Source organism: Carassius gibelio, chromosome B22 (genome assembly GCF_023724105.1).
Source record: "Carassius gibelio isolate Cgi1373 ecotype wild population from Czech Republic chromosome B22, carGib1.2-hapl.c, whole genome shotgun sequence".
Taxonomy (NCBI): Eukaryota; Metazoa; Chordata; class Actinopteri; order Cypriniformes; family Cyprinidae; genus Carassius; species Carassius gibelio.
The window spans coordinates 2,703,896-2,726,037 of record NC_068417.1 but is presented as its reverse complement, the minus strand read 5'-3'; the positions used below and the strand labels follow the sequence as shown (position 1 = coordinate 2,726,037).

General features: G+C 38.2%; 1 protein-coding gene and 1 long non-coding RNA gene across 2 annotated transcripts in view; one reads left to right on the top strand and one right to left on the bottom strand.

The window, feature by feature from the left end:
* LOC127987559 (uncharacterized) overlaps positions 1-22,142 on the top strand; it is a 1,718,354-nt gene that overhangs the window by 1,001,835 nt on the left and 694,377 nt on the right. The window contains exons 60-63 of the mRNA XM_052589927.1: positions 10,888-11,058; positions 12,517-12,693; positions 16,678-16,854; positions 17,866-18,042. Coding sequence (XP_052445887.1) covers positions 10,888-11,058; positions 12,517-12,693; positions 16,678-16,854; positions 17,866-18,042 — 702 coding nt within the window. The remainder of the gene's footprint in view (positions 1-10,887; positions 11,059-12,516; positions 12,694-16,677; positions 16,855-17,865; positions 18,043-22,142) is intronic.
* LOC127987651 (uncharacterized) lies at positions 2,982-3,442 on the bottom strand. The gene is made up of 3 exons (XR_008161306.1): positions 3,401-3,442; positions 3,216-3,293; positions 2,982-3,093 (listed from the first exon to the last, which is right to left on the bottom strand). It is a non-coding gene; the product is annotated as an uncharacterized LOC127987651 (long non-coding RNA).

The following is a 22,142-nucleotide window of genomic DNA, read 5'->3' as shown; positions in this document are numbered from 1 at the left end:
GGCAGTGGTGGAGTCTGGACAATGGGCAGTGGTGGAATTTTGACACTGGGCAGTGGTGCAGCTGTAGGAGCCTGGACACTGGGAACTGGTGCAGCTGGTAGAACTGGTGGACCTGAAAGGACTAAGTCATCTGATGCCACAAGATTTGCCACTGTGGCTTCCTCTCCAAAGAAATCAATGAAACCCTCATCCTTTTCCACTTGCTCCTCCACATCTATCTCCTCCAGCAATTGAGAGGTCCTATCAGAGGTAGGGCACATGTCCTCCAGGGGCTGACTATTCTGCCTCAACAAGTACTGTACTCCAATGAGCTCCCCTGAGGAAATATTTGTAACAGGAAACATTTTTAATGGAAATTATGCAGAAAGGTTTATTTAGAAATGCAGTAAATATTTTGTTGTCCACTTCTGTATGAACAATATATATCTAATTCAGAGGGTATCATAAAAAGACAGGATTACTCTATATTCTACTATGTATTTTATTTTCTGCCCTGAAACCTAGAACACAGAATAATGTATAAATATTCTGGTAGTATAATTTTTCTCTGATATGTCAAAATTACATTATTATTGTCCAAAAGCACTTGTAATTTTACCAAAAACATGCTACATCATGAGCTGCATTTATCAAACTATTTTTACCTGTGTATACTGCAGGTGGAGTGAAGCTAGGGACCAATTTCCTGCCATACAACTTATTGTAGTTCTCATCGACAGAGTAAACCAGCTCCCCTGTGTAAGAGCGCAGAGTTGAACCTCCATCTGCAACAGCAGCTTCAGCCCGGTCCTGATTCCAGCGTAATAAACTTTCCAGGAGATAAATCTGGAAGTTCAGGCTGTTTGCGCTGTTCCCTAGAAAAAGAAATAGAAAGCCAAATATTGCTTTGAGAAAATGCAAAACATAAAATTTAATCTGCAAATATCTTGATAAACAGGAATTAGTGGCAAAATGTGGTATATTCTGACATGACAAACCTGGAATAAATCTGTTTAGGTGGCAGTGAAATGATTCCAGGGATGTGGAGCCTCTGGCACAACGATAAGTTTTTAGAACCACCCCACCCTTGCTTGTAGTTCCAGTTTCAGTATAGAGCGGCACATTTGGAGGGTCTTGGATACAGGTGATGTGCCGCCTCTGGACATTCCAGATGTGCTGCATTCTCACACTGTCAAGTAGAGGAACACCAAGAGCATCATTCCCCTTGCCACCCATGAGCTCTCTGATGAGCATATCAAGGAGGCGGAAAGTGGTTTCTTCTCCCCGTGTTCTCCTCCTGCAGTGCTGGAGCAGCTCAGCTTTAGTTAAATGATGGTCCAGTTCTGCCTCCGACAGAGTAGGCCAGCCCTGTTGGATGAGTTGCTCCCTTTTGGCCTGTCTCAGCAGAGTGAGATCCCCTGCATCCCACTCAAAAATACAGGATGACAGCCTTGCCATAAAAGTAGGGTACAACTGGTGGGCGTCAGTGGTGCACCCTACTGCCAGACGTCGCATAAAATGCCAAATGTCTAGGCGGACGATGACATCTGGCCAGCCGCTGAACCGCCTCTTCAATTTAGTCTCTCCCACTTTCTTGCAACAATCACAGTCCACATAAATGATAGTGGGAGGATCAACACCAGCACTCCGGTATCGCTCCATGAGCCCTGCAGCCATGAGGTCTAACCCAGCCCCTTCATTCGCAGTCAGGACACTCATCAGCACCTGACCTATCTCATTGCCCACTGAGGTAAGCCACTGTGCTGTGCCTTTCGCAGGCCCACTCAACTTCTTGGTGATCTGAAAGAAACAATAAGCATAGCAAATAATACAACATGCATCCAAATCAGTTACACTGAAAAAAATAAAGCTCTCTTGGTCTAACAATACATTATAGATAAGGGTACAGTCAATTAAGCAGCTTATCTGACCTTCTTAGTTGAATCCATTTTTAAGATTGATCCATACGTGGATGTTATGCTGGCCTTTATGTGATCGAGCCTGTTGAGAATGTCCTGACTATATACAGTGAGGAGCCATTTGTAGCTGGGTACTGAAGCAAGTGGTGGTGGCTCCTGGAAGTGCAGCGGATGTAGTCCACGATTATCAAAAAAGGCCACACACTCTGATGTGTACCGAAGCGCACGTTTCAACCACTCCTCACTGTGGTTCTCTCTCAGCTGGCCGATGATCCTCACTGGGCCATTCCCCATGCCCCTCTCACGCAGCAAGCGAAGAACCCGAATGTCACAGGCATACCTTGGAAAAAAGTATTCATTTAAGTATCTTATTATAAGGTATCTAATTATTGTAGGAAATATTTATCAGAAAGGGTAGCACATAAGTGAAAATGACTGCAAAATAATTACTTGCGTGTGAGGATGACCCTGAATTCAGATCGATGGGCCAGGTCCAACTGCTGCAGCACAGCATGACTCCAGGACAGATAGCTGGTTCTACACCTGGTGCAGATCAGGGTCTCTGTCACCAGGTTGTAGTATCTGTCAATGTCTAACACCTGTCGTACCCTCCTGTGCAGTCCACCACCACACAGCTGTTGCCTGGCACAGGCAGGGTTAGTACACTGGAGCCGCACCTTCCACAGCTTATATGGCATCCAGAGCAAGAGACGCTGTGAAAAAAACCTATCAGGTGTTGGAGCTTGGTGGTACAACAGGGCTGGTGGTGGGGGGAGATACCACAACTGTAGGTTTTCACGCAGCTCCAGCTTTCCCTTTGCACCAACCCTAAAAAGTGCTTCTGACACCCACTTCTGGTCTTGCTGTGGCATTGTCTGTGGCCACAGAAGGGGGAGATCTTCTGGCTGAGATGAGACCTGCTGATATTATAAAAAACACTGGTTTAAATAAAAGCTAAGAGAGCATTAAATGATGAAGACATGTATATATTTTGAATGAGATCTTACTGGGCTCCTCACAACAGTATTTTCAGAAACAGTTGATGGCGTTGCTGTTTTTTTGATGCGTTGTGAACTCTGAGGTGGAAGAAGGAAGAGGAGGACTGGATGACGGGCTGATGAGGTTTGGGGGATGGAGGAGGATGAGGATCAGAGGGTGGACATGAAACTGTAGCTGAACTGGAGTGCTCTAACATCTGTGGAGTCAAACATTATGAATAATTTATTAAGGGGATTGCCATGTTTTTAATACATTAAAATTACATAATGATAAAGTCATGATGACATTATAAAAGTCTTGATGTCTTTTAATATTAACCTGAGAGGTTTTCCTCTGGGTGCTCAAATTAGGTTTTGCTGCTGCCACATGTGAGCCTCCAAACCTTGACTTTTCAAACTAAAAAGATTTGTCATGGTTAGTGATAACAAAACCCTAACACTATAGTTAAAGGTTGAGATGTTTCAGTATCTGCAGTGATGCATGCAATAGTGTGGTCTGCTTACCATTGACAATGTCAGTTTAGGTCTCTTTGCAGGACATGACACATCACTGACAGAGGGTGTGCTTTGGGTCGGGGTGCTCTGTGATGCTTCCCCTGTGACTGGTGGATGAACCTGTGACACATGCATAAAGTACAAAACAGTCTTCCTAATGTGATTTTAGATATAAAGACACATTGATGTTGCAAACACATCTATCTATTTATGCAACTTGAACCAGGCTAATTGAAGTTACCTTGTGAAAGCCACAAATACATGTCTGAGCTTCCTTCAGAAGAGTGGTCTGTCCCCTCATTTGCAGAGGGCACTTTTCTATCTGTGAACATGAATTATACCTCTGACACTGGATCTCAAAACAGCTATAAGTCATCATAATTATATCAATATAACATTGTATTTACATGTAATTACTTAACCATACACATAAATAAAAATACCACAATGTATTGTCAAAAAAGTTTGTTAGTTTGCCCATGAATCTAGCTGCATAACTTACCTTCTGATACATCTCATGCCATCTTTTTTGTCGGGGAGAAGGTCTATTCCCCTGCGTAGATGGCCAAACTCCTGTTTGGGCAAAACTCTCCAGACGCGCAAGCCATTCAGCATTACTCATGCCTTTGTGAGACTTAGCTGAAGCCATGTCGTTGCCTGAAACACTACATAACACGTTACACTAACTGCCATTGTAGCCTGTAGCATTTACCCTCCTGTTGTGTTCATTTCATGATAGCTAGTTGTGTTCCTGGTCCAGAACGACCGCCATATTATAACAGATTATAAGTTCATTATAATACACATATTATCTTACATATAACATGTTGTGATTTATTTATTTATTATTTAATGCCATGTCAGCAGCAGGGGCTATATTCATGCCAAGAGGAAACATTTCAATTGCACAATTCAGTCATATATATATAATGTCAAAACAATTATATAACATTTATATATATATATATATTTATATATATATATATATATATATATATATATATATATATATATATATATATATATATGTTTGTATGTATGTGTGTATGTTTGTACAAATATAAAAAAATACATATAATAAGATTATAACAAGAATAAAAGTATAAGAACAATTACATAGAGTCTTAACAAGTTGTGATAGATCTTTCTATTATGGCTGTATGTCTCAATGACCTAGGCTCATACAACACGTTTATGAGTATAAATAAATAAATATATAGCATTATGGATTAATTTGACTAAAACAAATACTCAGATTAAACATATTGTGGTCTTTCAACTGTGTCCATGTGATAAGGGCATGAACCTGAATGTATAAACTTATCCATTCACTTCTTTTGACTGGTCATAACATATGTACAAACATATAACATACGTGTAAAAGTTAAACAAAACATTAACATTTTCCACATTTATTTTGTGTGTTCAAATGCCGCATTTGGAAAAAGCTGTGGAACCTTATGACAATTAAATAAAAAGCATTTTTTTTTTTTCATTGAGAAAACTTGTTAATCGGTTAAATTCGACATATTTACAGTTACGTTAGCTCCGGTCGTAATAGTATTTACACATCAGTGACAGTTGACGTTACGTAGTATCAAGCGGTAATCATAGGCTAATTTACATGGCCAATCTTGCTATTCCTAAAGAACAAAAATCCTAAACCATTTCATTCATATCAAGATATAAATAACATACATGAGCGGAATGTAAATAATTTAACGTTACCTGAGTGGAGATTACATGCAGTTGGCGAGGACGTGCGTGATTGGTGTATGAGAAATAGACCTTGCCATTTCATTGGACGTGGAAAAATAGAGATCGCAACGTGATTGATTTATAAAAGATAGAAGTCGTAACGTGATAGATTTATAAAAGATAGAAGTCGTAACGTGATTGGTTTTCAAAAGATAGAGGTCGTAACGTGATTGGTTTTCAAAAGATAGAGGTCATAACGTGATTGGTTTTTAAAAGATAGAAGTCGGCATACTATTGGATTAATTTTACAGACTTGTGGTTGTCAGGTACGGACTGGGGTGGTGTTAGCGCAGTCCTGTAACTACTGTTATAACAGCTTTACTATATGTGAAGTGATATGAACTGTAATGAGGTCAAGAGAGCTGCCTGGAACTACGTTCACCGTGCGTTTCCCAGAAAAATAATGTTCGTCAGCCAATTAGATTCAAGCATTCAGTGGCCCTGTAGTATAAATTATATTATTACACTTATTCAGTAGGTACACAATTTGTTGTTGAAAATGATCAAACATGAAAGATCAGATGCTGCAGCTGCTGTTGTTTTGATGATAAATGTCAGCACAGTTTAGTTGTGTTAAAAGTTACAGCTTAATCTGACATTTTGGGTCAGTAGATGTGCTGGTGTTTAGTAGTTTGGTGCCTCGATAGTTAACATTTATGATTGTGTTATTGTGGACATTTCTCATGAAAAACATATTCAGTGTGATTTATTATCCTGATTGTTTAAATATTACTGAATGCTCTGTACATTAATTTCCATCAAGCTCAGATTCACAACACTGTAGATCTACTACAGCAGATCAATCACAGACCACAAACATGTGATGTGTGTCAGGAGAGGATCCGTGATAATTGTGCATAGACAGACATCAGTTAAATAAAACTATCCAGAGTAGTGGTGGGCGATATGAGCTAAAATTAATATCACAATATTTTACACTGTCCAGGAGATATTGATATTATATTGTGATATGAGAAAAAAAAAAATTCATGGCACAATATTTTAACTTTACATAACTAGAAAAAATTAGGGATTGGAGATAGAACTGAAAAGTATTTTTTATTGTGCCATTGTTTTACTCAAAAAGTGCAAATGTGCAACATAAGGTAGGTCTGTATGAATTAAATTAAATATTGTGTGTTTGAGTTGTCCAGTGGTTCCCAAACCTTTTGTGACCCCCCCTTTAGTAGGCCCCACCCCCTTCTTTTTTTTCTTCTTTTTTTTTTAAGTCTCATATGCTCACCAGGGCTACATTTTTTTTTATTAAAACTAAAGTACAGAGATTGTGATAATAATGTGAATATTGTCAATTTAAATGATCTATTTGGATGTTTTAACATATAGGCTACCGTATGGTCAATTCCCATGAAAAATATTCAGTTTGAGTTATCCTGACTGTTTAAAAGTTACTGAATGCACTGTACATTAATTTCCATCAAGCTCAGATTCACAACACTGTAGATCACTGATCTAGAATAGAGAACTGGATTGCTCATGACGTCGTGAAAGTGAATCACCATATTGGTAATCCCTTTTGTCTGTGTAAATGTTCTATTGAATTAATTGGAAATTGTATGATTTTAATGAGACATCACATAAGTCAGCTTTTTAAAACTGAAGTATCCCTGTACATTCTTACAATGCAAAAACTCAAGGGAATTTCCTCTACTTATTAAAAAGCTACGTTCATTACAGTAGCGAACATTATGAACACGATAAACATCAGACAGACACGACCTCATCATATAACAAATGACAAAGTGCTCGTTCTGAAATCTGAAAAAACACAAACACACATCTTTATTCGCATTGAACAGTTATTTATTGTTTATATAATTCTGTTATAGTGCTTTTATTCGTACAGTAGGTGCTAACTGTAAATGTTTCAACAAGAATTTCGTTAACATCATTCATTTTGAAGCAGGTAATGATTTAAATGGTGGTTAAATTATTATTAATTTAGCATACAATATTTTACATGGAAACAGTAGATAATGCTAGTAGACATATTTGCGCTATTTTGGAGATACTGAAATAGAGGTCTTAACGGGTCCAAAAATTTGTGCCCGAACCCAAAAGATATCCGTAATGTACTAGACTGAACCGACCCGGACCAGTCTATTATTTCAAAAGCTGTACCCAAGCCCATCTGGAAGACAAAGCCCCGACTGGACCCGATTGTAACATATTCCACCTTAAATTGCTATTGCAAGCCAATAAACCTGTTGCGAAAAATACAACTTTTTGTTTTACCTAATTTAAGGAGCCATAATCTCTCTTCTTTGTACCTGACTGCCTGTGATGCATTCAAGTTATTTTTCGCGTTATTCCAAGTCCGAGCTCAATCCACTCATTATTTCAGCTTCAAAAGTCCACTTGATGTCACGGTGACGGATGACAAATGCAACTGTGCACATGTACATTCTGACTCGAATTTAACTTGCATAATAACTTCGACTGTTTGCCCTTTTGAACTATAATAACGATCGCTCGTTCAGTGCCATGGCTGCTCTGTCTATCATCTCTGTGCTCTCTGCTCTGCTTCGAGTCTGAATCTGACCACTAAAACTTTGATTAAACTGTTAATGAGAAAATGTAAAGCGCGGTTTGGCTGTCGAAGTCATTGTGTCCCTCACTGGTTGCCATAGAAACCTTGCTTTTTTTGCCTCACACTTTTCTTTTCTTAATTTTACAAGTGGCAAGTTACAAAAAAACAAGCAGTGTCTGATCACAGCCGGGTGTTCCCCGAGTCTGATGATCGCACGGGCATTACACACAATGTTAAACAGACCCGGGACCCGAGGTAATAGATTCGGACCTGACCCGGCTGATGATTTAAAATATAGACCCGAACCCATTCGGGTCGACGGGTCTCGGGTGCACTGTGAAGACCTCTAGTCTGAAATAGATGTTGCTCAATCAGGACATTAAAATTATAAACACCATAATTTATTCAGATAATAACTGAATACAGACAGTACATACATGAAATTAAGCTATAATATACTGTATATAAAATATAAATTAAGCTTTTCATTTTAGTAAAGAACAATATTAACAGAAGCTATTGTATTATTCATTGTATATTCAAATCAATTTCTGATACTAATAGGTTCATATTTAATCATTCCTGAATAATTACGTGTATAAAGAAATAGGCTATATTTTGTGTTGGATCAGATACATGTGTCGTCAGTGCGCAGCAGACACACACACCTAAACGATTTAAATCTATACTTATACAGTGTTTGGTGAATTCTGCTACATAATAATAGGCAGGGCCGGTGTCCTGACATTTTATCCTACCCTGTCAGATTTTCCTACGCGGGTTTACTGCGCACGCGCACATCAATATCGCGTCCTTTGTCTCATGCTAAACAACGATATTTAATGTATCTGCATTACTGTAAGGGTAGGTTTAGGGCTGGGGTAGGTGTAGACTTTAATAAAAACGCAATCTAATTGGTAGAAAATAATATTTATTGTTGGTTTCCTGTAACTGTATCCCTTTTAGCTACAACCGCGAATATAACACATAATTACTGTATTTGCAGTACTGTAAGGGTATGATTAGGGTTGTGGTAGGTGTAGACCTTAATATATCATAACTTTACAGTAGAATTTTCGTTGTGGAATTGTACTACCCACTGTTTTGGTGGGAGGTAGGAAAATCTGACAGAACACAGACTCTAGACAGAACACCGGCGCTCCGCACACGCACATCACGCACTGCGCGTAGGGCACCAAGTGCTTTGGGGGGCACCAAAAAATCTGGGTCGTGAAAAAATCATCACAATAGGCTACTAGAATAAATAACAAATAAAATATTTCTAAAAGCATGTTAATATACAAAAGCAATACAAACGTAATATAGGCCTAGACCAAATTAGTCGAGAAAAAGGTGAATCTCTGTGCCAGTCTCCCTCTGGTGCCCCCCCTTCCCCACCTCCCAGTGGTCTGTTCCATTATGCCTCAATCAATGTCAAATTTGGCAGACCGAACTCAGACATGGCCTCGAAAAGAGTCGGGGGCGGAAAAAATAAAAAAGAAGAGACAGCGGAGCGGGATGATGCTCGTGCGTCGCTTGCAGGTAAGACAATGTTTTAAATAAAAATGTTAGTTTTAAAAGAACGGCTTTAGGTAACAACGTTATTTTTTTCAGTAAAGCAGTAATCTAACTAATTACTTTTCCCGTTGTTACAACACCGTTAACGTTATTTGAACGTTAAATGCGGTGCGTTACTATGCATTGATTTAATAAACTTTGTTTGTAATCCGAACGCACCCCTGGCTCACACAGCGAGTGAGCAGGTGGGTTAATGACGAGATAAGCGGTTGTGATTGGCTAAGGCAGAGTCATGTGTTTCATGGTAGCCAATCAGAGCCAGTGTTTTTACACACATGCCGGCCAGCGGCGCCAAACACACACACACACACACACACACACACACACGCAACAGCTACACAGAGATTTGCAGCAGAGATGGCGAGATGGTGAGTCAGGAGCAATCCGATGAAAAGTTGGCATTTTCAAGGTGAAGATATAAGCACTACTTCAAAATCATTGTGGTCAAAGGCAAGAACATGCATGTAATGTGTACACCCTTTCTTAAGATAATACTTGAAGTGCAGGATAAAACTCTTGCTGTCTGTTGACGTGCAATAAATATTGAAAGTTATGTACCTATCTGTTCTACTCATTTCAACTGACTTGTAAAAACTGCAAAAAAAAAAAAAAAAAAAAAGTACAAATTATCTGACATGTAGCAACTTTTTTTTTTTTTTTTTTTTTTTGCAGTAACGCAAATAGTTACTTGCCCTGGTGACGAGTTACTTTTATTATAGAGTAATTCAGTTACTCAGTTAAACTCCGTTACTTTTTGGAACAAGTAGTGAGTAACTATAACTAATTCCTTTTTTAAAGTAATGTTCCCAACACTGCTGATAGCTGATTTTGCAGCTAGGAAATGTAGGTGTGTGCCTCTGTAGGGCCTCTGACAACTGATGGTAGTGAAAATCTTTAATATAGTTCTATAGAATAGCAGAATGGTCTCTTTATAGAGATGTAGTCCCTCTGTTGAGTAATTTCTACTGTGCAGTTATGCATGGTTATTTGCAGTTTAAAATGTGCACTTTAAAATTCATACTTCATAAAATTCATACTCTTATACTGTTATTTGCACTAAACTTTTTTGCACTTTTAACTTTCTGTGTTCACATTGTTCAGTTCCAATTATTCATTTGCAGCAGTTATTTTGGAAGTAAAGAGAACCTATCTAAGAAATTCTGAATGGTAGTTATTTCTTTGGTTGGTGGTGGGTGGTTGGTTGGTTGGGGAGGGGGGCACCACCAAGCATTTGTGCTTAGGGCACCCAAATGGCTAGCGCCGGCCCTGATAATAGGAAGAGCCAGCATCAAAAGATCAATTAAATATATCACTATGAATGCTTAGCTGTCACAAGCTAGTTATCTCTTTGCTAACTTTCCTCATCTCCTGCTTAAAAGCCAGAAATATCTTCAGATGCTTGAGAATCATAATCTAGTGAGCTTTTGCCCGAGTTTCTTTTAAATTTACTTTTGACTTTTGTCTTTCTAAAAAAAAATATATATATATTTAAATGTTCAACTGTTTAAACTTGAACTAGAGCTTTTCGTTACAAACAGTGTTTGATAATCTTTAAATGTTTTGTGATGTAATGCACATTGAGTTGATTCCAGCTTCATCTTCTCTTCTGCAGGTGTTTGGGTCCTGCTGCAGATGAAGGCTGTCAGTATGTGACTGGAATTGTGGGTAAAAACCCGTTACTCCTGAGAGAGCTGGATCTGATTGGACGTGAACTAGGAGACACAGGAGTGAATCAGATCTCTGCTCTACTGCAGGATAAACACTGTACACTCAACACACTGAAGTGAGTATCTTACATCATTTCACATGTTACATGACTAGTAATGTTACAGTCCTCTGTTTTAATTCTCATTTGAGTCCAACCTCACGTTATAAAGCTTGGAAGAGCCAGGACATGTTTAATATAACTCTGATTATATTTGTCTGAAAGAAGAAATTCATATGCATCTAGGATGACTTGAGGGTGAGTAAATCATGGAGTAATTTTCATTTTTGGGTGAACTATCCCTTTAAGTGCACAGGGGTGGAGAAAATACTGTGAACACATTAGAAATAGCCAGTATTTTATTAATGTGTTTACCATAATTTGCCTTTAATACAGCTTAGAATAGATTCATACAACTTTTGAATAGACTTCAGTTAAATTTAGTCTCTAGCTTCTGCTGTGACTGCTGAATGTGTTCATGTTTACTGACTACAAACTGAGGATTGAAGACGAATTGAAAATTAGTCAGTCTGGTTTCCACTGTCACTTCTGGGTCTTCCTCTGGGACAACGGCCAGGGTTTTTTGGCCAACTGTGTCTCTGAGTTTAGGTTAGAAGAGGTTATGAATGAAGGAAGAGTTTCTCTGCGTCTGGAGAGCATCAGTGCCGAGGATCATTTCATAAAGTTAAAGACATTAATAATAACAGCTCAGATCTCACTTTCAGACAGCAGCGAGTGTTTGAAATAACTTCTGTTTGAGATCTGATGTGGATTATAATCACCTTACAAGGCTTCATATCATCTCTCTGTCATCAAACACCAGATTAATGAATGTGTAACACAACTGAACAGAACCGGTCCAGACTGGGCTTTATTCTGTGCAGGCATTGCTTCTTCAGTCTGACCTGTTTCAGAGAAATATTACTGTACTTCACATCTACACACACAGACAAACCTACAGTTTTATTTAGATGTGCAAAGTTGAATCTGTGTAGCAAAGCTGATGAAGTCACTGGACAGAGCAGAGCGAATGCATTTACGTTGTAGTGATGTTCAGACCAGAATCAGTTTAAACACAAATACACAGCAGTCAGGACTTTTATTTTAGACAATATGATCAGTTTTAGACAAAAGATGAAATAAGAATTATATGACAGAAATAAAAAAATATGAAAGATTTTAACACCTTTCACACAAAGTTGTGGGGAATTAAAACTTTGTTGTATTTCTATCAAGAATCAGGAGAAATTGTACATAAATCACGAGAAGTGTCAATTATTTGATTAAATGAACAACTTATTGGTTTTTCTGTTTTGAAGACCAAATTGTGGAAAATTATCCAAAGATGTTCAGACACTCTTCCTCTGTTTTTGGTTTTATCAAGACATTGTGACTTTATTAAATAGTTTTCTTCTATCTTCTCTCTTTCTCTCAATGTAGATTAAGATGCTGTGATTTGACAGATGAAGGTTGTTCTGCTGTGACTTCATGAACATAACGTGTCTGATTCATTGTGTTTTCTCTTTCTGTCTTCAGTCTGAGTTATTGCAGTATTACAGAGAAACAGTGTCTCATCCTGACTTCAGCTCTGAAATCAAACCCATCACACCTGAGAGAACTGAATCTGAGCAGGAATAAACTACTAGGAGACTCTGGAGTGAAACACCTCAGTGATCTACTGATGAACACACAATTCAAGCTGGAGAAACTAGAGTTAGTATCATTATACTCTACAGCAGTTACACTGAGATTAAAGATTACTGTTTACCTTCATAAATCTGAATAACTTTCCTTCTCCTCAAAACTGTCATGAATCCTGTCTGTGGTCTTCCGTCCGCTCTCCACCAGAGGTCCTCCTCCTTTATATTGACTCACACTACACAGACTGTTATGTGTCCCCCGGACTACATTTCCCATCATCCATTGCACTGATTAACCATAACTGAAGATGATTCATCTGTGATTATGAACATGATATTGCATAACTTGACAGTGATATCTTGCATATCTGTGTTTTAAATGCTGCTCCATCTAAAATCACATCAAATCACAATCAGGACCCCCCCCCCCTCATCTGAGGGTTGCCCCCCTTAAAAATTTGATTAAGAACCATGTGTTGTATTGTAAAAAAACTATGTTTTATACTTTGAATAATAGTGTAAATATTAAAATAACAAACACAAACGGGGCAAAAATGTGTTTTATATTTATAAATATTTTGAGTCTCCCCTCCGCTGCCTCACAGTGCTTTGATCCATGTGCCTTTTTTTTTCTTTTTTTTTTTTACATATGCCTTTTTTTTTACATCACACACACACACACACACACACACGAGTTCGCTGAGAGAGAAGAAAGTCAATAGTGGACAAAAAAGGGTTGCCAGGTTTTCAAAACAAAATCTGCCTCCTCAAAAATAGCCCAAACTAACCGTGTTTCGAGGGGCTCCCTTGGTAAAAATCACATTCAGGGCTTAAATACACATTACTGGGGTCACTTCAATATGCTGAAACAGTGACAAAGTTGCCCATTTCCATGAGAAAACTGTGAACTTGGTAACACTGTGATGAATAGTAATGTCTACAACGTACACAAGTGCTCTCTCCGTGCTGCACAATTATTTTTCTGACACAGGTTATTCGTCCAATCCAATTGCATATTGTACTCATTATTGTATTTATTTTTTTTGTTAAACAAAATCAATTCAATCAAACATTTTTTTTTTGAGTATCGATTCTTTCGATTCTCACATCAGTATCGATATATTGATATTTCAGATCGATACGCCCTTCCCTAGCGAGATCCAAGCGGACAGAACGGCAAAACTAACTGAATTGTAAATGCCATCATTTAGAATTAAACAAACTTGTTTTTGATGACCCATGCTGACACAAAAAAGTTAATTGTGAAATGTTTGCACTTTGTAAAGTGACGGCAGTTCAAGCATTTTCATAATCTTTCATTTGTATAAAAAGTAGTGGTGGGCTGTTATCGGCGTTAACGTGAGACTCTTATCGGGCGATAAAAAAATATCGCCGTTAATCTATTCTCAAAGTTGGGTTGAGAGCTGGGTCTATACTAGACGAGCTATGAGGACTTTCACTTTGATATTTTGGCGCGGATGTATACCTAGCCGAATCTGTAGGGGGCGAGAACGAGTCTTTAAACCTGTGTGTTTCCCTCTTGTGAAATTACCACATCAAACGTGACGTGCTAACATGGATGCAGCTGAAGCCACCGGGTTTGCTTCAGGGAATTTCTTTTTTTTTTTTTTTTTTTAAAGCTTCCCAATGGAAAGCTCGACAAGACGCACGCCTGTTTCACATATAATCCGTCTGCAGTGTGTATGCAGTCTGTGGGCGTTACGTATGTGGTGCTGAAGCAGCACCGACGCATTGTGCTTTCAGACAGGACGCGTTTGCAGTCCGCTACTCGGTATGTACAGAATCAGAATCTGAATCAGAAAGAGCTTTATTGACAAGTATGCTTGTGCATACAAGGAATTTGTTTTAGTGACATAAGCTTCCAGTACCCAGAGACAACAACACACAGACACATTTTTTTTAAATAATTAAGTGTATAAACAATTGTGCTATAAATGGTAATGGAATAGGATTGAGTAAGATGCAGCGATGTACTAGGATGGAGGGGTAACAAATAAATAAGGATATTGCACATTTTTATTGCATAAGTGGGGAACATTTAACTGTTCATGAGGTAGATTGCCTGGGGGAAGAAACTGTTCTTGTGCCTTGCTGTTCTGGTATTTGCGGCTCTGAGGCGTCGGCCAGATGGCAAAAGTTCAAAGATGGGGTGACTTGGATGTGAGGGATCCAGAGTGATTTTCTGAGCCCTTTTCCTCACTCTGGATGTATACAGTTCTTGAAGGGTGGGCAGGGGAGCCCCAATAACCCTTTCGGCAGTCCGAACAGTTCTCTGTAGTCTTCTGATGTCTGATTTTGTTGCTGAGCCAAACCAGACAGTTATTGAAGTACACGTGCACTGCTGCAGACGCACCGCTCCTGGAACACACTGACAGACCGCAACCGCGTGAACGCTGGAATCCGTTAACATGGGTGCGTAAAAAAAAAACGCAACGCATATGCACTGCAGACGGATTATGTGTGTAATCGGCGTAAGGTTGTTTGCACCTTGTGCAATGTGGAATTCGTTTACATCTTTTTCAAGCAGTTTTTGATGCATTTTGGAAACAGGAAATGAGCCCCTTGTCTAATGCTCCACCTGTCTTGAGAAATCCCTTCTAAAAGACTTACTTTTAGTCATTATTTTATTTGGGTAGCACACATATTCTGAATGCCTTCAGCAGAATTCAAATGAGCCATTTTAATCTAAATTAATCTAGATTAATTCCAAGATTACAGTGAGATAAATCTAGATAATAAAAAAAAAAAAAATCTATGCCTACCACCAATAAAAAGACTTTGATTCTTGAACTCATTCTTGTTAAGTACGGCCACAGTTGTCACCGGAAAAAACTTTTACCCTGCAAGCGCCAATCCAAAAGCCAGAAACACAGCAGTGTGAAAAAGGCTAATCGTGCAGAACCTGTGCAAGCACGGCTCTTAATGGTATATTTGTTTGTTGTTGTCTCATACTTTTAGATATGCTGTTGTTCATAAATGCTACTACTTCTGTTAGCTTGTAATATAAAGGTTTGTTCTGATGAAAGCTTTAATACAGCTCAGCAACCACACGTGTGTCCATGTGGAATGCTTCTCATTGCTATGTGGAAATAAGTGTTTAAATAGAACAGTTTGTTGGAGCTGAAAGAGAGAGAGAAAGTAATGCAGAGCTTGTGCAGAGTGACGCAAGGAACAGTATTAAGAGCCGCTGCTATAGAACATTGATTTTGAAACTTGTGAATCCATTAGAATCTTTAAAAGATAGAATCGCGATTTATATATGAACATATTTTTACGTGCACCCCAAGATTTCTCTTCCTCATCTCTAAAGCAGCACAGCATGGCCTCGCCCCCTTCGTCACATGTTCCCGGGGGCGGGGTTTATCTGGGTTTGTGATGTAACGGACTTGGGAAAAAGCTTGTTGTAGTCCAGGGATAGGCAACATTGGTCCCTGAGTGCCGCTGTCCTGAGTTTAGCTCTAACCCTAATCAAACACACCTGAACAAATTCATCAGGTCTTCAGGATTCAGACAAGTGAGGCTTTTTTTCAGGGTTGGAGCTAAACTCTGCAGGACTTCGGCACTCCAGGACTGCCGTTGCCTAGCCCTGTTGTAGTCTAGATTTGTGCTTTTAGTTTGTATACAGTACAGTTTGTCATCTAAAATAGTAATTGTGCATTAACAGCTGTCAAACATGTCGGTCCACAAATGCGCGTTCTGAACTAATTTACTGCGCATTTCTCATTTAGGTCACGCATGCGCACCTGCAGAACACTTATGTGCACCACGAGTATATTCAATCAGTTTATTATTCTTATTATTTATTATACAATTAACAAAAAGCTACTTGTGCATCATTGCTCTTTTGTTGATTATGATTGCTTCAGTTGTCCTCATTTGGATAAAAGTGTCTGATATATGACTAAATGTAAGGTTTTGTAAATGTTACATTTTTGACCTTTTTTATTATTGCAGTGTATGTTGTTAACACATGATGAATTACTCACACATGAACATAACGTGTCTGATTCATTGTGTTTTCTCTTTCTGTCTTCAGTCTGAGTGGATGCAGTATTACAGAGAAACAGTGTCTCATCCTGACTTCAGCTCTGAAATCAAACCCATCACACCTGAGAGAACTGAACCTGAGCTGGAATGAACTACTAGGAGACTCTGGAGTGAAACACCTCAGTGATCTACTGATGAACACACAATTCAAGCTGGAGAAACTAGAGTTAGTATCATTATACTCTACAGCAGTTACAGTCAGATTAAAGATTACTGTTTACTTTCAGGAAAAGGAAAGGAAAGGATGTGACGTGTGGCCAAATATAGTGTCCCATTCTCTGAACATGTGCTCTGCTTTTAACCCTGTAACGGTCCCTACAAAGGTCTAGGAGTTTAAAGGGACGCATAACATAATAGATGGACACGGCTGGAATATCCCAAAATAATCCTTTATTTTAACACAAAATACTCACAAAAGTAACCAAAATTATGAGATAGGGAGCCCAGCAACATAATAAAGAAATAACTAAACTAACAGAAACAGGCTGGGGATAGGAGCAGGAGACGATGTGGTGATGGAGAAGTCTGTGGCTGGCAGAGAGAGAATGAAAGGGTCCGCCTCCTTCCATTTTATAGCCTCGTTTCCCCAGCTCGACCAATCAGAATCTGAAGACAAAAAATAAAAGAATTAAGAAATGAGCACTACTAATTATTTGAGGACTCTGGGCCGGGGCGTACGCAAGATGCGCATAACAAACCCACACTCACACTCACACACACAGACACCGTGAACACACACCTGTGGGACCCGAGAAACAGTTGGGGTTCAGTTCTTGCTCGAGGGTCTCATCTCAGTCGTGGTATTGAAGGTAGAAGAGAGCGCTGGATATTCACTCTCTCCACCTACAATCCCTGTTGGACCTGAGACTCGAACCCACAACCTTCAGCTTACAAGCCTGACTCTCTCACCATTAGACCACGACTGACCAATAAAACAAAACCATAAGAAAAGATTAACAAAGTAGATTCAGATATAGGATCAACTATAGAACTACTTAAAATCGTATTAAAATAAGTTAATATAATAAGTTTATTATTGGTTTATTATAATATAATAATATAATAAGTTTTTTGGCAATGTTTAAATTATTGCACTGTATGGTGTTAACACATGATGAATTACTCACACATGAACATAACGTGTCTGATTCATTGTGTTTTCTCTTTCTGTCTTCAGTCTGCGTGGATGCAGTATTACAGAGAAACAGTGTCTCATCCTGACTTCAGCTCTGAAATCAAACCCATCACACCTGAGAGAACTGAACCTGAGCAGGAATGAACTACTAGGAGACTCTGGAGTGAAACACCTCAGTGATCTACTGATGAACACACAATTCAAGCTGGAGAAACTAGAGTTAGTATCATTATACTCTACAGCAGTTACAGTCAGATTAAAGATTACTGTTTACTTTCAGGAAAAGGAAATGAAGGATGTGACGTGTGGCCAAATATAGTGTGCCATACTCTGAACATGTGATCTGCATTTAACACACACACACACACACACACACACACACACACACACACACACACATCTGAGGAACAGTTGGGGTTCAGTTCTTGCTCGAGGGTCTCATCTCAGTCGTGGTATTGAAGGTAGAAGAGAGCGCTAGATATTCACTCTCTCCACCTACAATCCCTGTTGGACCTGAGACTCGAACCCACAACCTTCAGCTTACAAGCCTGACTCTCTCACCATTAGACCACGACTGACCAATAAAACAAAACCATAAGAAAAGATTAACAAAGTAGATTCAGATATAGGATCAACTATAGAACTACTTAAAATCATATTAAAATAAGTTAATATAATACGTTTATTATTGGTTTATTATAATATAATAATAAAATCATATAATAAGGTTTTTGGCAATGTTTTATTAATTATTACACTGTATGATGTTAACACATAATGAATTACTCACACATGAACATAACGTGTCTGATTCATTGTGTTTTCTCTTTCTGTCTTCAGTCTGAGTGGATGCAGTATTACAGAGAAACAGTGTCTCATCCTGACTTCAGCTCTGAAATCAAACCCATCACACCTGAGAGAACTGAACCTGAGCTGGAATCAAATAAAAAACACAGGACTGAATCACTTATGTGACGTACTGAAGGATTCACGCTGTAAACTGAAGAGATTGAGGTCAGTAACATTCACAGACAAGAATCAAAATGATGAAAATCACTTTGTTTAACTCTTATGTGCTGTTCAAGGTCTTTTGAGACCCCAAATGATGTTTGCTGAAATAAAAACAGTTCCCTTTATCTAAATGACATGAGACTTTGTACGGTTGTCAACACTTGGTGCTCTACAAACAGAAAATTAAATTGGATTGATATCTGGTTGTGTGTTAGTGTGAAAAACTTCACTCTCTGGAGACCCATATTGAAATTAATAGAAACATTATAAAATCAATACTTTTTTCTTAATTTATCAAATACAATCAATAAATCCACCACAATTCAGACCACAAAAATGAATTGGCAATCCTTCCACACATTCACAATGCAGAACGATTACACACTCATACAAATGATGCTACATAATTAGGCATCACTTTTAGGTACTTTTATAATCCTGTTAATCATTTTTGGATTTTGATAACATTAAGTTAATAATGTGTTTTAATGTTCCGTTTAATTAATTCAATACAATTATTCACTTAATCTTTCATTTTTGGCCACCTTATTGCGATAGAAATGCTAGCTTCTATAATTTCTTTAACAAAAACATGTGGACATCACGACCCTTACAAAAACTAATCCTTGTTTTTATTGAAGTAAAATTTTCTTGTGTTTCATTTCTGAACTATAAAATTAATCAGACCACTGTATTAGTAAAATCATAGCCATAGGCAACTGTCTAGGTACAATTGTAAATTTATTTGCTAATAATAATTGTTTTATTTTTACTTGTTCATTAAATTTTTTGAATGCTACTGCTAAATACTATTGTACCTGCAAAACACTGTTTATTTGTATTAGTGTATTATGTGTATTTGTAATGTGTATCTTTGTTCTATTTGTTTTTTAATAACAAAGATAAAATAATGACACAGATTTTTTTATGTTTATAGGTGGCTAATTGAGCAAAGTGCTTCCATTCATTTTATTATTAGTATTAGTATTAGTTCAAGAATAAAATAAAAATACCGGAATCGGCAAATAGCCAAAGCTGCGGCATCTAAAGTGAAAAAGTGGTATTGGGACGTTCCTAGTGACAACCTGTTACGAACTTGAAAGTGTCTAGGGCATGTACCGCAACATTTATATATTAACGTACTGCTGAAGGTGGGGGTATGGTGGAAGAACACATGACAGACTCTTTTTAAAGGGAAAAACAAACTGGGCTTTATTCACAACCAGCCAAAAGGCCACTGGACCCAGTCAAAACAACAATAATGTGCGCTTTGTACAATGTGATATAAACAAAGACAAACAACAAACCAACAATAAATGGGAAAAGAACAAAAAGTGGCGCCAAAGGAAAGAACAAAATATAACAAAACAAGCCTTAATCTAAACCTAATCTAACCAAAACAAAAATGTAGAACACAAACCGAAATCTTCAGTGCATCCGGCACCCTAACTAAATTACCTATAAAACAGAAATACAAAGGATGGCGCTCACTCCTAACCTAGTGTGTCTAACAAATCATCTGCTACGGGTGCAGTGTATATCGCGATATACTAACCTGCGTTCTCTTCCCAGAATGGCAGTTTTTAACAGATATCTCCGAGCTAATGAAAAGCTAGACGCAAACTAATCTCGCCCATGTTAAGGCGTAACAAATACTTAGAAACACAAGGCACATAGCACACAACTTAATTCGCGGGCAGAAACAGTCAAAACCTCAGTTTACAGCAGATAAACTCATTCCGCTGCAAAGCGCTCGATTTACTACAGAGGAGTTCTCAATGTGCTCCGGAGAGAAAGCATGAATGAACACGTAACCCCTTTTAACCAGCTGGGCAGCCTCCGATTGGCTCTGAAGCGGCGCCTTAATGATGACTGACGTCCAACTCGGCCAATCACAGCAACCTGTGAGCAGAGAGAGTAAACTAGAGACAAAGAAAAGATAATGAACACAACAACCGACACGTGCACAGATCAACGAAAACAGAATACGCGTGGAGCGTAACACAACCCTTCAACACGATCACAATGCAGAACACTCACATACATCCCCAAAAAACAACCATAGACATTAATGGGAAAATGTATGATTTTTTGTTACATAATTTTTCAAAAATGTCAGTCACAACACAGATAACACAAACAGTCTGAAGAGCTGACACCAGCACATCCACGATGGAGGAAAAACACGCCATGTTTTCCCAGTTAATCACAATTAGGTGGGTCTTTTTTAAAGTGAGTTTTACATAAAGAGCTCTTTATATATAAAAACCTATATAATATATTTGTAATTTATTTTTATACATTTTATCATAAATATCATAAATCCTTAAAACTACACAAATGTGGAGTAAAAACATTAATAAACCGAGTAAAATTACATTTGTTTAAAAAAACAAAATGTCGTTTTGCTGGCTGTGTTCTCTGGAGAGCCCAAACAGCACGAGTGTCGTCCCCAAACGAACAGCACATAAGAGTTGAACAAAACACTTTATACTCAATATCTCATGATGAATGTGTTCACATTATATTTGTGAAAGATTCTTCATCTTAATGATTTGTTTGTAAGATGATCTCTCTTCCTCTGTTTGTCTCTTTCTAGTCTTTGTTACTGTGACATTACAGATGTTTCTTCTTTAACTCAGTCTTTGACAAACACAAAAGCTCTGCAGTTTCTAAAAGAGCTTGATCTGAGATATAATAAGATTGGAGACTCAAAGCAGAAGCTCATTGATGTGCTACGAGACTCAAACTGTAAACTGAGGTGAGTAAACTTCACTTTGTGATATTAAAGAGATTCATTTACCTCTGATATGTGAACAAATATATACTTTCAGATATTAGTGAAAAGAGTTTATCAAATGATCATCAAGCTTTATTTCAAAGGGTTTGTGTCTGAATGAAATGTAAAGTTGATAAAAATGTTGAACACAAAGGAGGAAAGAGAAGAAAAGCAGACTGTCACAGCTTTCTCCAGCAACAGCTGCTTTATTAATGAGATCAGTAATAGTGAATCATTAGAGTTTGAAATAGATTTGTTCAGATTGTAGGAAAACGCTGGTAAAATCAGAGCAGATTCAGCTTCAGCTCACAGTCGTCCAGCATCACATGATCAATGTCTCTGTGTCTTGTGTGTTTTTACTTTGACAAGCAACACGTCACATTACTTTACACTTACTTTCTGTAAGAGATAATGTACCTCCAGCCGCTTGTTATCACAGAATAAACCCGACAGGGTGATCAGGACTTGTGTCCTCCTGAAGAGACTTATTCTGTGATAACATCCGGCTGCATCTGCATTATCACACTTA